This window comes from Plasmodium gonderi (genome assembly GCF_002157705.1).
Source record: "Plasmodium gonderi DNA, contig: Chr07, whole genome shotgun sequence".
Taxonomy (NCBI): Eukaryota; Apicomplexa; class Aconoidasida; order Haemosporida; family Plasmodiidae; genus Plasmodium; species Plasmodium gonderi.
Genome location: NW_021628932.1, coordinates 234,824 through 251,016, shown reverse-complemented (window position 1 = coordinate 251,016; position 16,193 = coordinate 234,824). Strand labels below are relative to the sequence as shown.

The 16,193-nt window shown below is 28.8% G+C and overlaps 2 protein-coding genes across 2 annotated transcripts; one reads left to right on the top strand and one right to left on the bottom strand.

Annotated features, from left to right (window-relative positions):
* Positions 1 to 3,555: 3,555 nt before the first annotated feature.
* Positions 3,556 to 6,609, top strand: PGO_070380 (coatomer complex beta subunit; the record flags this gene model as incomplete). The annotated part of the gene is made up of 1 exon (XM_028686911.1): positions 3,556 to 6,609. The coding sequence occupies one exon, from the start codon at positions 3,556 to 3,558 to the stop codon at positions 6,607 to 6,609; it is 3,054 nt and encodes a 1,017-aa protein (XP_028542712.1).
* Positions 6,610 to 7,826: 1,217 nt separating this feature from the next.
* On the bottom strand, positions 7,827 to 12,327 carry PGO_070370 (hypothetical protein, conserved; the record flags this gene model as incomplete). Its single annotated transcript, XM_028686910.1, has 3 exons — positions 7,827 to 7,883; positions 8,041 to 8,109; positions 8,374 to 12,327. The coding sequence occupies 3 exons, from the start codon at positions 12,325 to 12,327 to the stop codon at positions 7,827 to 7,829; spliced, it is 4,080 nt and encodes a 1,359-aa protein (XP_028542711.1).
* Between the last annotated feature and the right edge of the window lie 3,866 nt (positions 12,328 to 16,193).

Genomic DNA, 16,193 nt, shown 5'->3' with positions numbered 1-16,193 from the left:
ATCGTGCACATTGTAGGGAAATTCGACAATATTTCTCTCCGTCCCACCGTTCTTTCCTGAAATTTGAGTGTATCATCTATATTTATTAATACAAATATAAGAAAGCGCAAGGGTATAATACACAGGTGGTAAAAAAAAGCCCTCTTTGTAAGAAGTAAAAGCGCAAATAGAGAAAAATTACGCTCCTTAAATGGACAAAATTTGTATAATTTTGTGTTTCTTGTTCTTTTTCCATTTGTTCTTATATCTACACTTAACTGTGTAGGTATCTGTAACATGTGAATACGCAAAAATGTGGAGTGTGGATTTAAAACGCTTTCAAGCAAAACCCGTTAAAAATTAAGCCAAGTTTTTTCTCATAAAAAGAAGAAGAAAATGAAGATGAAAATGAAGAAAAAATCACATTAGAATTTTGTATGTACACATGTATACATATATATATAAATGCATACGAATGTGTGGTTCTTTTTTTTCCCATGGTGCTTGATCACTGGGAAATGTGCTTCATTTCTTCATTTTATTTCAATTCGTTGAGCGTAATAACGGGGGCAATGAAAAATTCATTTTGAAGGTGTAATGTATTCGTTTTTTCCATGACAGTGAAATGAAATATGTTTCAGTTCTGAGCTGTGCCACTTAGGTATTGATTAACAGTTTGTCATTAGTCATCAACCAATAATTACACGAATGGCTTGTGTATATTTCCATAAGGAAAAAATGATTTCTTATTTTTTACTCAAATGCAAGGGGTAAAACAAAATGACGGTAATTGGATCAAATTTTATGCAATATTTTTCGCAAAAAAAATAAAATAAAATAAAAACTTATAACATATTTTTACTTTTAAACTTGAAGTTAAACTTTTTTCCTTTTTGAACACAATTATTCCTTAGAGTGTTCCTTAAAAATTTGATAAGGTGTTAAACAGGGATATTTATGGTAGCAAAATGTATTTGATTAAAATCATAGGGAAGCCCGAGAAAATGATATAAAAAGTTATATTGGAACCAATGTATATGTACATTCACACCTTTACAAAGTAGTCAATAATTGTAAAAGAGAAAAAAAAAAAAAAAAAAAAAAAAAAAAAAAGTATAATATACATATATAAAATGTACATCCAAGACATATATTTATCTTTGTGTTCTTTTTCGTTTCCTTTCCAAGGAGGCCAACTCAATGCCCTTGAATTAGGTGGAAAAATAAAAATCACAAAAAATTTTTGAGGTCTTGTTCTTTCAACGAATATAGTTATTCGAAATATATTACCTTACTTTTGTTGAAACAAATTTCTTTGTAATATTAAGAAGATAAAAGGGAATGACACAAAAAAGAGGAAAAAAAAAAAAAAAAAAAAAAAGAGAGATTTTACACCTGTTCATATACTACTGTGTTTTTTCAAATTTGTTTACTTTTTTAGTTCTATGTTCATTATAGTACAGTTATATGTACTTTCTGTTGATCCTTCAATAAGTTACTTTTCATTAAAAGTTAAAACGGAATTTCATTTCTAGCTGCTATAATGGGATTTACAAAAGAGGTGATGTATTTTATAAGTGTAAAAAATATGAACATATAAACAAAAGTATGTAATATATGGGTTCTTCAAAATCTAGAGATTATGTATATATACATCCAGGATGTATGAATCAACTCTTTTTCCACTGTGTAAAGTAATTATTACATATGAATAATTTCACAGACTTCATAATAAGAATATGTTTTTAGGTAAATGGTGAACATAGAAGAATGAAAAATTGAAAAAAATGATAACACCATTTATAAAGTGTCACATGAAAACTTTTTAACACTTTTTTTTATATTTCACAAAAGAGTTTCACACACCCCTTGTTTGATATCATGATATTTCTACTTTTTTTTTTTTTTTTTTTTCTCTCTACATATTGTATTGCTGGATAATCAATGGTTTGTTTTCTTTTAACTTTTAAAATAATCCTTATCATGAGGTCAGCATATGCTCGAGTTAAGAATAGAATAAAATAAATGAACAGTTCAAAAAGCTCTATATAGGTTATGGAAACATTCATGTGTGTGTAGTAACATGACAAGTATGATTCTGATTTTGCCGCGAATCTGTTGAAAATATACCAAAAAAAAAAAAAAAAAAAAAAGAAAAAACCTTCTTGATAATCTGTATAGTGGAAAAGCCTGTTAAGTCTGTATTATGGTACTATAAAAAAAAAGTCACACAGAGTAAATTCCACAAAAGGTGTCGCGTACCCAGGTTATAAGAACGTGTATTTTGCCTCTCCCCACTTCAAGGTGTGACAAATCAGGGGACATATATAAATGCACATAATCCATTCATACTGCATATATACATACGAAATGCATACATAATACATATATATATGTAATATACGTGCAAATGTATCTTGTTAAAAAAAAAAAAAATGGGAAAAAGTTAAACTACACTATTTAATAAAAAAAAAAAAAAAAAAAAAAAATGAGGCAAATGAATAATACTTAAAAAATGACAAATGTGCTTGGCTATTTTGCAAAACATATACAATGATTTGGTAACACCCAGTTTTACTTCCCTTTTTTTTAGCACAATTTCCAAGTATGTTTCATTTTTGCAATATGGATGGAATGCTTTTAGCTTATACGAAAAATGAAACATCGCATATATATATATATATATATAAACATATGCACATTGCGCCCTCCTGAATGAATGTACATGCGGAGGTATGTACGTATAAGGCATGAATTACTTGTGCTTTTTTATGTTTAATAGGTCATACGATATAGCAACCAAATCCAGGGATTAATTGCACATATAACGAGAAGAAAAAATATATTTTACAAAAATTTGATTCATCTCTTCTTGATGTATGGATTTTTCGCATCATTACTTACTTTTTTGCCTGACATAAAATTTTCAGCGAAGAGATAAGTAAAAAAACTGCATGAAAAAATTTGCACGATCTAATTGTTATTACATAATCCCCAACGCATATGCTATTTATGAAAAGCTTATGACCATTCGATATAGTATGTTGGTTGTTCCACTGTTATATTATTCCAATTTATTTCTTCTCTTCTTATTTTGCATTTTTCATGCACGAAAGTATGTAATTAAATAATTTGAAAAGAAGGAAAAAAAATTATGCCCAAACATAAGAAACAGTTACAACTGGGGAAATATTCTTTTCTGTTTTTGATGGATTTTTTTTTTTTTTTTCTTTTTTTTTTTTTGCTTTCATACTTATTATTTACCTTCCTTATTGTTATAGCAATAGTGTGAAGCATAATTCTCAAATGAATATTCCATAATTCGATTGTGTGTATGGCCGTTTATTCGTAATCCTACACTATAAGGGCATATGTCGCTTTCAAAAGACAACATTTGGATTAAGAATAAATTTACACTATTTTTTCTTGACCGTCTGGTACTGTGGCCTATTCTGTTTCATTAATTTCGTATTTTTATAGAAGCTAGAACAGATAAAGAAAGAGAAATAACATAGTTAACGAATATTCTGTTATAACAAATCAGAAAGATAAGCAGTATCCTCCCATAGTCATAATATGCCTCTGAACCTAGATATAAAAAAGAAGTTAAACTCTCGAATTGGTAAAGTAAAATGCGTTGACATTCATGAAACGGAGACATGGATACTGGCCGCGCTGTACAGTGGGAAGTTAATAATTTTTGATTATGCAAATCAGAACACGATTAAAAATATCGAAGTATCTGCATTTCCCTTAAGATGTGCAAAATTTATTGAAAAAAAACAATGGATTTTATGTGCGGGTGATGATATGACCTTAAGGGTTTTTAACTATAATACATTTGAGAAAATAAGATCCTTTGAAGACCATACAGATTATATAAGATATATAGAAGTACATCAGACGTTACCATACGTATTGACAAGTTCAGATGATATGACTATAAAATTATATGATTATGAAAATAATTTCGAAAAATTATGTTCTTTTGAAAATCATATTCATTATGTAATGATGTGTAAATTTAATCCTAAGGATACTTACATATTTGCATCAGCATCTTTAGATAAAACAATAAAAATATGGGGCGTACAAAATAATACACCTGTTGTTTCGAAACCACATTTTACCTTAACAGGTCATACAAAAGGAGTAAATTGTATTGACTATTCATGTAGTGGCGAAACATCGTACATAATAAGTGGAAGTGATGATAAAACTATACGTATATGGGATTATCATACGAAACAGTGTATACAAATATTAAGTGGACATACACAAAATGTATCCTGTTTGATATATCATAGTAATTTGCCAATTATATTGTCTTCATCAGAGGATTGTAATGTGAAAATATGGAATAGTTCAATGTATAAATTGGAAAGTACTTTAAATTATAATATGGATAGATGTTGGTCTTTATGTGTAAAGAAAACAAAAAATGATTTATGTATAGGTTATGATGAAGGGTTAGTAGTTATTCAAATAGGATCCGACAAACCAATATTTACTATATTTAAAAATAAGATAATTTATATAAAAAACACAGATATTTTTATTATCAATTTGTTGAATGTTACGGACAATGATGATTATAATGATGGGGATGTATACAAAGTAAACAAAAAAGAGTTAGGAAATTGTGATTTCTACCCAACTAATGTTTCATTTCATCCAAGTGGAAGGTTCATCTGTGTAAGTGGTCATCATGAATTTAATATTTACACATCTCAAGTGTTAAGAAATAAAGCATATGGAAAAAGTGCTTTTTTTGTATGGGCACATAATGGTGATTATGCAATAAAAGAAGAAGGAAATAAAATTAGCATATACAAAGATTTTACATCTTTTCATTCATTTCAAACACCTTATACAGTTCTACAGATATTTGGTGGACATTTATTAGGAGTTAAATCAAACAATTTTATATGTTTTTATGATTGGTATGATTACAGTAAGGTAAGAAAAATTGATATTAACGTAAAAAATGTATACTGGAATGAGGCAGGGACGTATGTAGCTCTAACCACAGAAGATACTGTTTATATTTTAAGTTATCTAAATGTCGAAGGGGGAAAAAGTAGTACATTGATTGATGGAAAGATTATTTCCTCAGCAGAAGCAGCAGGAGCTCTTGGTAGTTCTTCTGCTGGTGGTAATGACCCTAGGGAAACTAATAATAAACATCTTGGTGAAGATGAAGAAAACAGTTTTGAATTAGAAAGTGAAATTAATGAATCAATAGAGAGCGGAATATGGATATATGATAGCTTTTTATATGTTTCTAAAAATTTAAGATTGTATATATATACAAAGAAATTTATTGATATATATGCCTACATAGATAAATATTTGTATATTTGTGGTTATGTACATGAATATGACAGAATATTTTTACTGGATAAGAATTATAATTTCTACAGTTTCTTTTTACCAATCACTTATTTGCAATATCAGAAATATATAATGAATAAAGATTTAGCTTCTGCCGATGTAGTACTAAAAAATATACCCGAATCTTTATACAACAAATTAAGTCTCTTTTTAGAAAAAATGGGTTATAAAAATGAAGCACTAAATATATGTACTGATTTGGAGAAAAAATTTGAACTTGCCTTATCGATAGGAAAATTACAGTTATGTGTAGATATAATAAAAGATATAGAACAGAAAGAAAACAATTCATTTATTTACAATAAATATAAAGGATTAGGGGATACGGCACTGGTGTATAATGATATACCGATGGCTATTTATTGTTATAAAAAAACGAATGACTTTTCTTCTCTCCTAATTATTTTATCAACTTTAGGTGATAAAATAGGATTGGAAGAATTAGGAATGATGTGCTTGAATAAGCAAAAATTTAATATAGCTTTTATATGTTTTTTTTTATTGCATAAAATAAATAAATGTGTTGATATCCTTCTAAATAACAATAATTTTACGTACGCTGCTTTTTTTGCAAGAGCATATAAGCCATCTTTACTTCCATCAATCTTGTCAAAATGGAAGGAACATTTAAATAAAATGTATTCAAATTCCCCCGTTCTTTTATTAACACCTGATGAAAATCCCGAATATTTTCCAAATTATGAACAAGCTGTTAAATGTGAATCCATATTTGACAAAATAAAAACTGTGACCAGTACGAAAAATTATAATACTGTAAAAAAATTAATAGATTTAAATATTATTGAAGAAATAAATGAAATAGGTTACGAAAAAGTAGAAGATATTTTTGTTAAACAATTTAATGATGATATGGAAAAGGACATTCAAAATTTTAACATGATTAATTCTTTTAGTACTACCCAGAAAAAGGAAGAATCAAGTCAAATCAAACAAAATGACACAGGAAGAAAAAAAGGGGCGAATAAATCATCCAAGAATAAACGACCAGGAATTCGTAATAAAGCAAATGAATTGGAAAACAATCAGGACAATTTAATTGACCCTGATCATAACAATTTTGAAAAAATGGAAGATACTGATTTTTTAAATAACAGTGATATAATAGACATCAATAATGAAGATGATATCCCACCTGCTGATTCTAAATCGGGTGAAGATGATCATGCAAAAGAAATTACCAAATCTGTACAATCCAGAAGTGAGGGAAGCTCATGAAATAGAAGAGAAAATGTGGGAATGAAGAGGGTGGTGGGTGACACATCGCGATTTATTTTTGGATAACTGGCAGTGATGAGTTCTGAGGACAACTGAGAATTTTCTACTATGTTGAACAAAAAATTCCATCAACTGTATGAAGAAAAGCTATAATTAATTCAGATTTGTGTAGAACGAACAAATATCGCGCACAAATATGTGCATGGATGGCGTATATTTTTTTCATACCCTTTTGAAGCCTAAGGGGAGGGAGAAGTTATATACCACAAATGGTAGAAAAAACGAAGAGTAAAAAATAGCCCAATTTTATGTATTTTACATATGCTGATGCTGAAGCAAATGTACATTAGGCATATATTGTGACATGCACACATATATGTGTGCATTATGAAATGTTAACAAGGTTTTTTTTTTTTTTTTTTTTTTTGTCTGTAAAATGCTTACAAGTTGTCACGCCCTTTGGCCTAATCGGGGCGAATTTCGTTTCATACATTTCCTTTGAGTAGTATGCAAGCGGAAAAATAGAATAGTACTGTCTAAAACCAGTGCACATGCACAATTTAGAAACAAAAGTATTTTATAAAAGTTTTCCATTTTGTATGTATTTATGTATTTATATATTTACGTATTTATGTGCTTATGTGTTTATACATTTTTTTTTATAAAACTTTTTAATTTGTGGTGTTTATTTGAATCAAATTATGAAACTCTGTTTAGAGATAGAAGTGAAGCATAAGGGAGGAGAGTATCACAATATGGGGGATATACGAAATTAAGAATGTATGTGCCAAACGCTTGAAAAATTCAAGTTGGTTACATTGTTAGTATCATGATTTCCATACGGAAAAGTTGGGAAAAAGGTGATACGTTGACGTATATACTTAATTACAAAAAAAAGAAAGAATTAAAGACCGTGGGTAATAAATGAAGAAGTGTTTCTTTTATTTTATTATTATTATTTTTTTTTTTTTTGTAAACATAACATATCTAGATGGATGTTAAAATAGGAACATTTAAAAGGTATATGCGTATGCATATATATATAATATATTGTGTGTGTAGTGAGGGAAGATAAGTGAGGTGTTGAATATGGGGTTTATAGTAAAATGTGGCTTTGTAAAAATGTATGTGAAGTTATTAACAAAAAATTGTTTGCTTGATGGATGCATATATATGTAATTTTTACAAGGAGATATAAACCTTCCCTTCTGCAAAACTTAGTTGGAGGATCTATTCCAACTTTTCAGCTCCTCTTCCAAGGAACACAAAGCCTCCTGAAAAAAGAAAAGCGAAAAAGGAAGAAACATCCAAAAAAAATATAGCTACATACATGTTGAATGCTGCGTGTTTGCGTGCTCAATAGGTACACATATCTAAAATAAGAACCTAATCAGGTACGAGGGGTGTGTTGTATGTGTGTGAAAATCTTACATTAATGTACTTAGGGCCCTTCAGCATCTTCTTCACTACATCAGGTTTGCTCATGAGTAATTTAGCCAGCTGAAAAAAAAAAAAAAAAAAAAGTAAAATTGGGAAGAAAAACAAGGAGAGGAAAAGCATATGTTTGTGTGAACGATGTAAAGGGTACACTTGTCGTGTTTTAGTGAATGGAATGCAATAGCTTTCTGTTCGTGTGCTGGTGCGTTGTGGTAGGGGAATCAATATTTTGTGTTTTTAAAGAATCATTCACGAAGTCCAACATTAGAAGGATATCTATTTAGCTCGCTCTATAACGGTTGCATAAATTTTTTATTTCTCTCTTACATCTGTATTTTTGAGAAGAATATTCCGAAAGTCCACATCAAAAATGTTTAGAAATTCGTCAAATGATTTGTACAACTTGCCATCATCGATTTTGTCTTCCATGGTACTACTTTTCATTTGGTTGTAGGGAAGATTGTTCATGCTATCAAGTTGTTCATTAAATGGGCCGGAATTGTAGGGGAATATAATTGGAGGGATAATGTTTTGAGATGAAGGAAGAGTAGGTATTATTGGAATAATAGGTGGTAATTTGAGATCATTTAAATTAGGCGGTGTAAATAACTGAGGTAATGGTAACATGTTAAATTCCTTGGGCATAAGATTTGATGAGTTATTATTAATATTTATCATTTTAGGTTTGTATATATTTGGTGACACATTTGATATATCATTATATATTAAATATATGGGAACTTTTTCTAAATTGTTATAATTAAATTTGATAATTACATCATTTTTTAGCATTTCGCTATCTTCATACATTTTAGGGGGATAATGGTTTCCTTTTATAGCAACTTGATAATTTATTTTTACATTTTCAAAATGTTTATAATTTTTAAATATTTCGTTCAATGCACTGTTTAGCTTTTCTTTTATATGTGCAGCATTGTCACCACTTGATGAACTCGCAAATTTATCATCATCTCGGTTGTTATTATCATTTCTAATATTGCTATTATTGCTATTACTATTATTATTGTTGTTGTTATTTTGTCGACTGTATAAATCAAAATTGGCATCACTCAGTTTGTTGAGGCTTCGTTCTTCCGTATGATTTCCACTGCCTTTTAGCAAATTTTGGTTAAGTACGCTTAAGGGGGTGTTTGCATTGTCATTTAAAATGGAACTAGCGTGCACTGATAATTTTTTTTCCATTGTGCTTTCCACCATTTTGTCCCCTTCTTGGGGTATATTTTTAAAGTTCAACATGTTCATAAACGAGTTTTTGAAAGTACTCAAAAGGGTATCCTCTTCTTTTCGATTATCAATGCTGTTAGCAGTATTGTTATCACTGGTATAAAATGATGTGGTGTTATTATTATTTGCCATTTTATGATTATTTCCTTCTCTATTTGTCAAATTATGAATTTCTCTCTGGTTTATATCTCTTTCGTTGTAGTTATTACCACAATAGTATTCAAATGGGTCTTTAATTGAATTGTTGATATCACTCATTTGGTTTTTGATTTCCTTTTCTTTGTTTCTATTCAATCTAGGAGCATCATATGAATACACTGTTGGATCTTCATCAACAAACTGAACAGTTTTACTACCACTACTCTTTTTACCCTTATATGGATAATCGTGTATAGGATTCTCGGTTGGATGTTCTCCCCATTTGGTCATATGTTGATAGGAAGAGCCATCTGGGTTACTGTCCCTTGGTGACATGTTTCTTCTTTTTTTGTTGTGAAATTTACCAAAGGTTTCATCTTTCATTCGATTAAAATTATTTCCCAGTAGTTTTTTTTCTTTTGGTTGAACTTTATAATTGTTTACTTCTCTATACTTTTCATCATGGATCTGATTACTGCTACCAGATGGAACATAAGAAATGCCACTTTTATTTTTTAAATAATTCATGTCATTATTCATCATATTAACATTTTGTTTCATTGTATTATTCAAATTATAATTGTTCATCGTGCTGTTTTTGTTTTCTGGAAATTTCTTATTTATACGATCATGGTGAAATGGAGGAAGAATTGAAATAGGAGGTGGAGGTGGGGGAGGCAAATCTCTCAAGTTCATTTTTTTAATTAATGTATTATCCAAATGGGATTTGGAAATATTCGCTATATCGTTGATGAGTTTTTCATTTTTGCTACTTTCTGATGTATTTTTTAAAGCACTATATTTTTTTATTTTTCCTTCTATTTTTGCCTTTTTATACTCTTGATGTCTTTTTTTTTTCTTCTCATATTCTTCATTTAAAGTATCTATTATTTCTAGCATAATGTTTTTGTTTTCTTTTGATTTTTCTGATTTTATTTTATCCTTAACTTTAGAAAAATTTATTGTATTTTTCTGCTCTAAATGTGAAAAGCTCTTGCCTCCCTTCTCATCTTTTAAATCCATTTTACTTTTTTTGTCATCTACTTTAAGGTTCAGAGATTTGCTTTTTTTAACGCCATTATCGTTCACGTCATCATAAAGTTTGTCCTTAGGACGACAATCCATTGTTTTACTTTTCATTTGAAGAGTTTGAGTATCTGTATGCTCTGAGGTGTCTACTTTGCTGTTAACATCATCTGGGGTCTTTACCTTGCTGTTAACATCATCTGGGGTCTCTACCTTGCTGTTAACATCATCTGGGGTCTCTACCTTGCTGTTAACATCATCTGGGGTCTCTACCTTGCTTTTAATATCTGCTGAGGTGTCCACTTTCTTGTATGCATCACCTGGGGTTTCCACTTTGCTCTTAATATCTGACGAGATGTCCATTTTACTGTTCATATAATCTCTGGATGAAATATTCCCCTCCATTTGGGTCCTACTTTCGTCTTGCATCGATTTAATGCCCTTATTTTTGTCCCTGTCATTTAAGGCCTTATCTCGGATAAGCTTCCATTCGTTTATTAGCTGCTTGGCCATGTTTCTAACATTCTCATTATCAGTTGTGTAGTTGAAATCATTCTTTTCATCTACCTTATTTCTCGAGATAAAATTAATTGGAATCCCGATTAAGGTATCTCTTAAATGATCCAAAGTGATATTTAATTTCTTTAATAAATTTAACATATGGGTTAGCAAAATGGTACATTTTTTCATGCGCTTCTTCTTAGCTATGTTTTGTAAAATGAGCTTAATGCATAAAAGTCCATCTTCCTCTAGGAATACATCATACATATCAATGGAAGAATTTAATAGAAAATCAAAATAATACTTCAAGTTGATAAAACTGTTTTCATTCTTCATAAATTCAATTATATTTTTCATATACTCCTTTTCTTTTAAATTTTCACAATTGTTATATAAAATGCTCATAATTTTGTCTCTGCAATGCTCAAGTCTGCCTTTGTTTTTGTCTAGGCTTTCGTATTTCTTTGCACCTTTGTCTCCATCTTTCTGATCACTGTTGTCCTCATCACTTTCCTGTCCTTTGCCCTGACTACCTCTCTTTAATGATTTTTCATATTTCTTTTTCACAAATTTTAAATAAATGATTATTTTCCCTTTTTTATTTCTAAAAGACGGTTCCATACAATACAACGAATTCAGCAAATTCACATTTATCGGTTTATCTTCAAATAGGCAAGGGATAATTTTTAGCTTATTTGCAAAGTACCATGAGTCTAGTGTTTTTATTTCATGAATATTCAATCCATCAATTTTTTTAATTCCATTGGAAGTGTCCACAATATTTAGAGTATTCTTTAGTTCTAAAATTATTTGTTTTGTGTCTTTTGTTGGTTCTTTGTAAATATTATCAATTTGTTCTTGTATAGTGTCGATACTAATGTTTATAGGGTTGTTTTTCTTTTCTTTTAACTCCTTTCTGATTTTTCGTGCTTCTTTCAATTTTTCTTTTTTTTCTGCCTCTGTTTCGGCATTTGTATCTGCCCCCTCAGTTTTATCTTTTTTATCTGAATCTTCCTTTTTATCTTTATTTGCTTGCTTTACCATTTTCTTTCCGTTTTGTTTATTCTTTAAATCTCCAGTGGTTTCACTATTTTCCTTGTCGAAAATCACTGTTTGTGTCTCATTTTCTGCATTTAACATGTTAGCCTTTTTTAGCTTATGTTTTTTTATTTTACTCTCTGTTGTTTCATCTTTACCATCAAGCTTGTTTTTTTCTCTTTGAACAGAAGTGAGTGGTGCAGATGCCACATTAGTGGTTTCATTTACTTTCAAATTATTTAAATTCGTTTTAGCATTTTTTATGCGAGTATATTTTTTCCGTTTATTAGGTGAAATTCTGTTAGAGTCCAATTCATTAGAAATATGTTCCATGTCATTGAACTGATTAATGATGTATTTGACATGCGTTATTCTGTTTGATTTTATTTAACTGTATTTTATTTTTACTTTTTTACATTTCAATGTTTTTAGCTTTTTTTCGTTTAAGCGTAAATTCTTATGGGTTTACTTTTGTCTTGTTCTGTTTACAAAACGTACAAACTTTTGTCCATGAAAAAGCAAAGAAAAAAAAAAAAAAAAAAAAGCAGCTTGTGTAAAAAACTTAACCTGTTTTTTCTTTTCTTCTTTTTTATGTAATTAATAAGGTTCATAATGAAAATTAAATTAAAAAAAAAAAAGGGGCATCCTTAAAAATATTTTAGATACGCAAAAAAATACACCTCCCTTTGTGACAGGTGTTCAATGTAGCATAATAGCAAAAAACTAAGGCATATTATTATGTCTATGTAAATATACATGATAATTTAAGCAAATTGGAGAAATTTTCAAGCATGTGAACATTCGTGTGTATGCATATGTTAAAATTTAAAGAACATCATGCACCTTAAAAGACGTTCACATATACAGCTAACTCATTTGGATGTTCTTTTTTTTTTTTTTTTTAACTTTATAACACTAACAAATGTTGTTCTATGTGCAGGAGTAGTATGAATGTTTTCAATGAATTTAAAAACACATGCAAGATAGTATGTAAATTCACACGTATATGATCATAAGCGTACGTAGTTAGGTATGTATATGCCCAAGAATATGATGATATGTATCTATCTTAAAGGGACTAGTTGTGAAACAAAAAATATAAAAGTTCCTGCCATCAGTCTCGGATCAAACAAGAATATGTATTTATTATTATATTGTAAGTTGTTGTTGTTGTTTTCTGTTTCCGTTAATCATCTGTTACATCTTAAATAGGTGATACACACACATACATATATATGCATACATACAAATGAAATATGCTGGATTTATCTCCCTATATAATTCGTTTTTTCAAATAAAGTTTCCTCTTTAAAGACAAAACATGCGAGGGCGAAAATGAAAAAAAAAAAAAAAAAAAAAAAAAAAAAAAAAAAAAAAAAAAAAACTTTGCAATTTCTTCAAATGATTCTCATAAATTTTGCTTTAGGCATTTCACTTTTTAACATTTATAAGTTATTTAGCACCTAATGGAAAAATTTCGCACACACATATTAGCACGTATATATATAATGAGAAACAAATGTAATGCTACACATGGACATTGCTACATATGGGAATGTATCTATGCATATGTATGGACTTTATATATGTGCCCCCGTGTATATGAGCTCATTTATATGTATTTCATTCGTCACAATAACATGTTCCTTCGTTCAAACTTTACGTTATTGCTGTTTCTCAATATATAGTTTTATTCTGTTTCTTCTTGAATTTATTTTACAAATGTGTGCTACTGCTATGTTCTTCTTCTTTCCCAGTGTTCAGTTTATGTTGTTTTTAACTTAATTTTCTTTTTCCCCTGTAAATCTTTAAGTGAAATAATTTCATAATCTTTTAAAAAGGAAAAACACTTAAATCGTAATCTTGTATGGCTTGGATAAAGTCAAATGAGAATTCTTTTTTTTTTTTTTTTTTTTTTTTTATGGTATATAAAATAAAAATATATTATTATTATTAAAAAAAAAAACAGTTTTTTCTTTTTTTTTTTTTTTTCTTTTTGGAATTCATTCCCCATTCGTTTGGTCTTCCCAAGCATATGAAAGTTCCATTGCTATGAATTATTTTTTTTGAAAATTGCTGAATGGTTAGCTTCTTGTATATTTATATATGTTCGTAAGTATGCATATATTATATAAGCTTTTGTAAGTTATATATGTATATATATATATATAAGTATCAATAACTTGAATTGATACCAATGCTATTTACAATCTTCGCATGCCCAAAGCTTTTCGTTAATAGTTTTTAAACATGCTTCTTTTCCTTAAGCTGAATTATGTTTATTGAGTTATATAGTAATTTTTTTTACGTTTCGCATTTAAACGGCCCCATGTATATATTTATTCATGTTTTAGTTGCCATGAGAAGGCATAATCTTATATACAAGTGAGGAAAAAAAAAAAAAAAAATGAAATGTTGAATAAATATGTAAACTGATATATATATATATATATCCGTATATATGGATTAATTATACAATTCTATTAAAAATTACAAAACAAGCAAATTTCTCTAACGAGATAAAATACCATGGAATAAGTTAAATTAGAACTCGGGAAAATGAATTATAAGAAAAGTGGCGTAAATCTTTTTGTCATACATATAAAAAGTATATTATATAAAAATAAATATATGCATGACGCAGGAGTGCTAAAATAGGAAACTTTTAAACTTAAATATTAAAGAGAATTAGGAAAGACGCATGCAAACAAGAATATAAAAATAGGGATATGAAAAAAAAAAATATTTCAAATGGAGAAGGATGGGTGCTTTTAAAATATTTAAAATATAAGAAGAAAAAAAAGAAATTTTTTTTTTTTTTTTTTTTTTTTCTGTTTGCATTTATTGTGTCCATTTGAAAAAAAAAAAAAAAAATACGTAAACTGTTGCAAAAAAATATGAACTCCTTGCTTATGTTGAAAAACTTATAAATGGTAAAAAGGTTCCATGATGACATAAATTATTAAAATAATACCGAATTAAATAATAACATTGTGCGTGCATTTTGTCATCATTCTGGTTACATGATGAATAGTGTATGCAATCTCATACGCACACAAAAGTTGCATAAATCCGCGTGAAGAGGCATATAAAACACTAACACGTAACATACTAATACACAAATACACATATACATACAAGAAGGAAGAATACACACATAAACATTATATATATATGTAATATAATTTTCGTTGAACGGCTTGGCAACTTGAGGAAAAAATATCGTATATGTCTGTTTTAAAATTTCTGCATGTCGCAAATATCATAAGGGTGAGAAAAAAAAAAAATAAAAAAAAGGGAACGAAAAATACACACATCGTTTATTCTGCATCACCTTCATGAAAAAAAGAAAAAAAACAGAAAAACAAAAAATCGATAAAGTGGTAAAACGAGAGCGCTATAATTCGATAAAATATGCAACCGTTAAAACAGAGCCTTGGAAAGCCACTGCATATAAATTTTGAGAATTCTTTTTGGCAAGAAGCCTATTCACAATCTTTGTTTTCATATTTACCGTTTTAAACGATTTTCTTTCTTAGCAAATTTTACGACTGATCATTGTGATTCTCCAGAAGCATCAACTGAAATATACTTACTGAAGAAAATTTGTTAAGTAATATTGTGCATATGGGAAACACTACATCATGTGATACATTGTATCATAATATAGCAAAGCAAAATATTCTACTGCCATGACAAAAACACGAGGTAGTCAATCTTTTAAGTCGTTTTAAAATCGCATTCGCAATAATATTTTCTTACAATTTTCTTACTATTTTTTTTTATTTTTTATTTTTTTAACATAAATTAAGTGGGTAGAGAGTAATTTATAGAAACAGTGGGTACAGTAACTTGGTATGAACGGATTAATTACTTTATTTTGTCGGCCATCTGGACGATGTGAAAAAATTCATCTTATTATTCTTTAGTCCACGATTTGTATAATAGGTCGAAAGCGAAAAGTGATGGAAAAGAAAAGAAAGAGAAAAAAGACATCTTGAAAGAATGAAACATCGAAATGATGCAATAAATAAAGAAAAGCAATATTCCGCTATTTCCTTTTAATTGTCCGTTCTTTTTTTTTATAAACTTTTCCTTAATTCTTTAATGTTTGCAGGGGTTTAAGGACAAAACAAAAACAGTTTTACAAACTTACCTTTTTTTTTTTTTTTTTTTCTTTTTTTATCTGATCAACCTGG